We start from the raw sequence: 4278 nt of genomic DNA, 5'->3' as shown, positions 1-4278 counted from the left end.
CTAAGTCATAGAGAATGCGTTAGGGCTAGATTGTTGTTATGATTTGGTTGTTTTCAAGATCAATCTACTTATTATGCTTAGAATTCGATTATAGGTTCTTAGTGATAAAGGCATGAAAAAGAAAAAAAAATTGGAGAAAAAAATATGGAAGTTGTTGCTAGTTGTGGCTAGGCGTCAAATGGCTAGTAGCCGGCTCGCATATGGTGCGAGTAGTCTAGGGTTGAGCAAGATGGAGCGAAACGCACTTGCTCAGAAGTTATTAAAAAAAATAATAATAAAAAAATATTTAGTTTATGCATAATTGATCAAGAGTGAGCTCTTTGGTATTCGAGTTATTAAGTTCTTAGGGGACTTTGTGCCTAGTGACCTAAGGCTTTTAGAGTCTGGGATCCGCTAACCTAACGCTCATTACATGGATACCATTGTATAAGTCTTTTGTGGACCTCACTCATTGCACGGTCAAATAAGCATTTGAGTTGTAAATAAAAAGCACGATTCTGTAATAAGCTCCAGAGTTCTTGTAGTGTTGTATATCACTTTGTGCCTAGAATTTTTGTTCTTTGTATAATCGTAGGATTGCCTTGAGGATAGTCTAGTCATAGTAATTGGTCTAGTTCCGACGCATATCTGTTAAGCATTTGCACACACCACGTTTCTGGCTGTATGTCCGTTTGCATGAGTTTATTGATCTTTAGTTGTCTAACTGCATTCGTTGAGATGTGGCAATTTGGTTGGTTAATTGTAGTAAGGGGGATCGCTGCATTTTCATATAGATTGCATTCATGCATGTTTTTATTTATTTTTGAGTCTGTGACGCTTGAGGACAAGCATCGATTTAAGTTTGGGGGTGTGATAAGTGGCATTTTATACCACTTAGAACGTCTTAAAATGGCTTAAATTGGTGTCTTGAAATCAAGTATTTTGTGTATTTGATGCGTTTTTCTAGTGTTTATGCATTTCAGGGTTTTAATTGCATTTCGGGGAAGGAATCATCAAGAATAAGCCTTGGCATGTGTTCACCATTGCGAGAGGAAAGAAACGGGCAGATTACATCGAAGAAATGGAGCAAAATCAGAATTTTTCCAGTAGAGGTCTGAGTGCCCGCTCAGCATTGCTGAGAGGCCGCGCAGCAATCTGAGCGCCCGCTCAACTATGCTGAGCGGCCGCGCAGGGTCGGGAAAAAAAACAAATTATTTTAGGACTTCTACTTCTGTTTGGTTTCCACTTCTATGTAATCTGAGTTTTATGGGACTATTATATAAGTAGATTTGAGACATTTTCACAAGTGTGGATTAAAGAAGATTGTGTTTTTACGCAAGGAGCGAAGGAGATAAGGAAGAAGACCGATTTAGCACACCGCAACGAAGAGGAAGCATATTTTCTTGTGATTCTTGTTTCGTTGTAACGTTGGATGCTAGTTTTCTTGCTTTGAACTTATTTACTTTTGTGACGTACTCTGTTTTAATATAATTAGTTTAGTTATTATTTTCTTGTGTTGTTTATCATGATTTCATATGAACCCATGATGACGATAAGTGCTATTATGGGCTAATCGTGATCATGGGGTTGCAATGGATTTATTATGGAATTCTTTAGTTAATTGTTTAATACTTTAGTGTGTGATGATTGCATGATATCTAGTATTGGTTGTGCGTATTCGTCTTATGTGCGTCGCAAACATATAAGATAGGGTGTTAATCTCTTGTGAAGCGACGGTGGATCTTGAGATTTAGAACTTGCCATGCTAGCATAGGTTCATGTATGTTGTGCATGATTAGTGGGTAACTCTAACAGTTTTATTTGCTCTATGTAATCAAAAGGAATAACTTGTGCTTAAATCGTTGTGTTGTCAATTTCTGTAGACATATAGGAACTCAACATAATTGATGACTATTCAACTTCTATCTTAATTGTGTTATTCGATTAATATCATCACTGTCACATGCTAAAGGTAATAACAATGGTTATAGAAGGAAGTAATAATGAAGTTGTGATCTCATGAGTGTTTTATTATTGATAAATTGAAGTGTTAGTTAAGTGGTTAATTAAGTAGTTAATTGTAGTTAATATTTAATCAACAATTTTAAGTGTTAGTGTCTTAACATTGAGAAGTAATCATACATTGGTGAGTGAGTTTAATTAGACAATAATTTAGTCTGAGTCTCTGTGGGAACGAACTAGAAAATATTCTATATTACTTGCGAACGCGTATACTTGCGTGAATATTAGCGCGTGTTTTCGCCCTAACAGGTAACCAAGGAGAACAACCCAACGTTTAAACCATTCCTGGGGTAGGGACGTTCAACGTGAATGATCTTAAGAGGTTGCTCAACCATCTTGAAGGAGATAGGGTAACAGCGACTGCGCAAGCTCCATCCCCTTTTGCTGCTGTTGTGAGGGAAGCGCGGTTGCCTGCAGGATACAGGAACACAACCAATGACTTGCATTTTCATGGGAACTCCGACCCCGTGGAATTCCTGTGGTGTTTCAACATTGAGATGGATGTATATCAAATACCTGACTTGGCACGATGTTGTCTCCTAGCAGCTACCTTCAGAGAAGGTGCTCAGCAATGGTTCCAAAAACTTGGTCCAGGGGTGATCACATCTTGGGAACAGATGAAAATCTTTTTTCTAACTCAATTCTAGGTTGCGGTGAAGTATACGCCACTGGTTACCACGCTGGCCAATGTAAAACAGAAAGAAGGGAAATCTTGACCTCATACTTTAAAAGGTTCAATGCAGAGTCTACTTTGGTGAGGGGCACAACTGATGAGACACTGAATATACTCCTTATAGCTGGTCTGCGCGTGGGAATAGATTTCTGGAAACACCTGCAAGGAAAGGACCCTGTGTCGTTAGCTGATGTACTCGCACAGGCGGAATCCTTCAAAGTGATTGAACAATCGCTTGCTGAAACAAAGAAAAATGATAATACCCACAACTCCAAGGGGTGAGCTAAGAGGAGAGATACGTCCGTAAGTCCAGATTACCGACGGAATGTCCGAAGCCCTTACAAGGTGAACACCGTGAACACGCGGAGAGAGTGGAGTCCACCGTTAAAGTATGAAAAGAGGGTAAGAAATTACACCCCGCTGGCAGCATCCATTGATCATATCTTCGAGGTGAATAAGGACAGAGGAATTTTCAAGAAACCAGACCGTCTGACCTCATGGCAGAGTAGAGACAAGAAAAAATATTGTGACTACCATGAGTCTACTGGCCACGACACCCACGAGTGTCGTCACCTAAAAGATGAAATTGAAGAATTGACCAAAGCTGGATATCTGGGTGAGTGGATTGATAAGGTGAAGCGACGCAGAGGAAGCGATGACAAGGGGAAAGATGAATGGCAACCCCCACGGGCGGAGGACGTTGAAAAGACAGCGGAAGTTAAGTTCGAAAGAGCTGGTAGTATCCGGGAAATTTTTGGGGGGCACCCGTATGTTGGCGATAGTAATCGTGCGTTAGAAAGAAATGCGAGAGAAGCACGACACCCGCCACTCACCAACATTCATAGCTTGGAAGATAGGCCTCCAAAAATATTCAAAGGGAAATCAGCTGACATTACGTTCAGGGAAAGAGAGTCGAGATGGGTACATTATCCTCATAATGATACACTGGTAATAACTATGCTTATTGGGGCAATGAACGTGCATCGAGTCTTCTTGGACAACGGGAGCTCTGCGAACATCCTGTATTACAGCACGTACAAAAAATTGGGCATCCCAGATAGCAACATGAATTTCGAAGACACACACGTCTACGGCTTTACTGGAGAGGTAGTAAGAGTCATGGGCTCAGTTAGGCTTCCTGTCACACTCAGGGAAGGGGCTCTGTCTGTCACTCAAATGATAGACTTTAAAGTGCTGGATCAGGACTCCGCGCACAACGTGTTGGTCGACAGACCATGGTTGCGAGTGTCCAGGGTGATAAACTTGATACATCACTTGATGATAAAGTTCCCAACGCCTAAGGAGTGGGCAGTCTGAGAGGATCGCAATACGAGTCACGCGACTGCTATCACAAGGCTGTTAAAAAATTTCGCAGAATAAGGTATGGGGGAAAAGGTCTTCCATTTGAGGATGCAGAGGACATTTAGACAAAACCAAGTGGAGAGGTTTATGCCCATTATTTTGTGGAAGGTCCAGAGGAAGAAGAAACTCATGCTACCGAGACCCATGTTTTGACGTTGGGGAATGTTTTGAGGATCCGTAGTGTGAAAGAAGTTGTGGTGAACCATATAGAGGGGATCATGCAAAAGGAGGAGGTTAACGGA

The 4278-nt window shown here is 41.0% G+C and overlaps 1 protein-coding gene across 1 annotated transcript; it reads left to right on the top strand.

The window, feature by feature from the left end:
• The first annotated feature begins 2572 nt into the window (after nucleotides 1–2572).
• On the top strand, nucleotides 2573–3991 carry LOC141690789 (uncharacterized). Its single transcript, XM_074495560.1, has 2 exons — nucleotides 2573–2952; nucleotides 3010–3991. Exons 1-2 carry the CDS (start codon nucleotides 2573–2575, stop codon nucleotides 3989–3991), a joined length of 1362 nt encoding a protein of 453 aa, XP_074351661.1.
• Nucleotides 3992–4278: the final 287 nt, after the last annotated feature.

Source organism: Apium graveolens, chromosome 10 (genome assembly GCF_009905375.1).
Source record: "Apium graveolens cultivar Ventura chromosome 10, ASM990537v1, whole genome shotgun sequence".
Lineage (NCBI taxonomy): Eukaryota > Viridiplantae > Streptophyta > Magnoliopsida > Apiales > Apiaceae > Apium > Apium graveolens.
Note: the sequence above shows the minus strand (reverse complement) of the source record. Positions and strands in the feature narration are given on the sequence as shown.

What these genes read in the sequence shown, in the direction of transcription:
- LOC141690789 (XM_074495560.1), top strand. Translation starts at nt 2,573, where the DNA reads ATGGTTCCAAAAACTTGGTCCAGGGGTGATCACATCTTGGGAACAGAT. An exon ending in AATACCCACAACTCCAAGGG is followed by an intron (nt 2,953 to 3,009) that starts GTGAGCTAAGAG and finishes GAATGTCCGAAG; the next exon opens with CCCTTACAAGGTGAACACCG.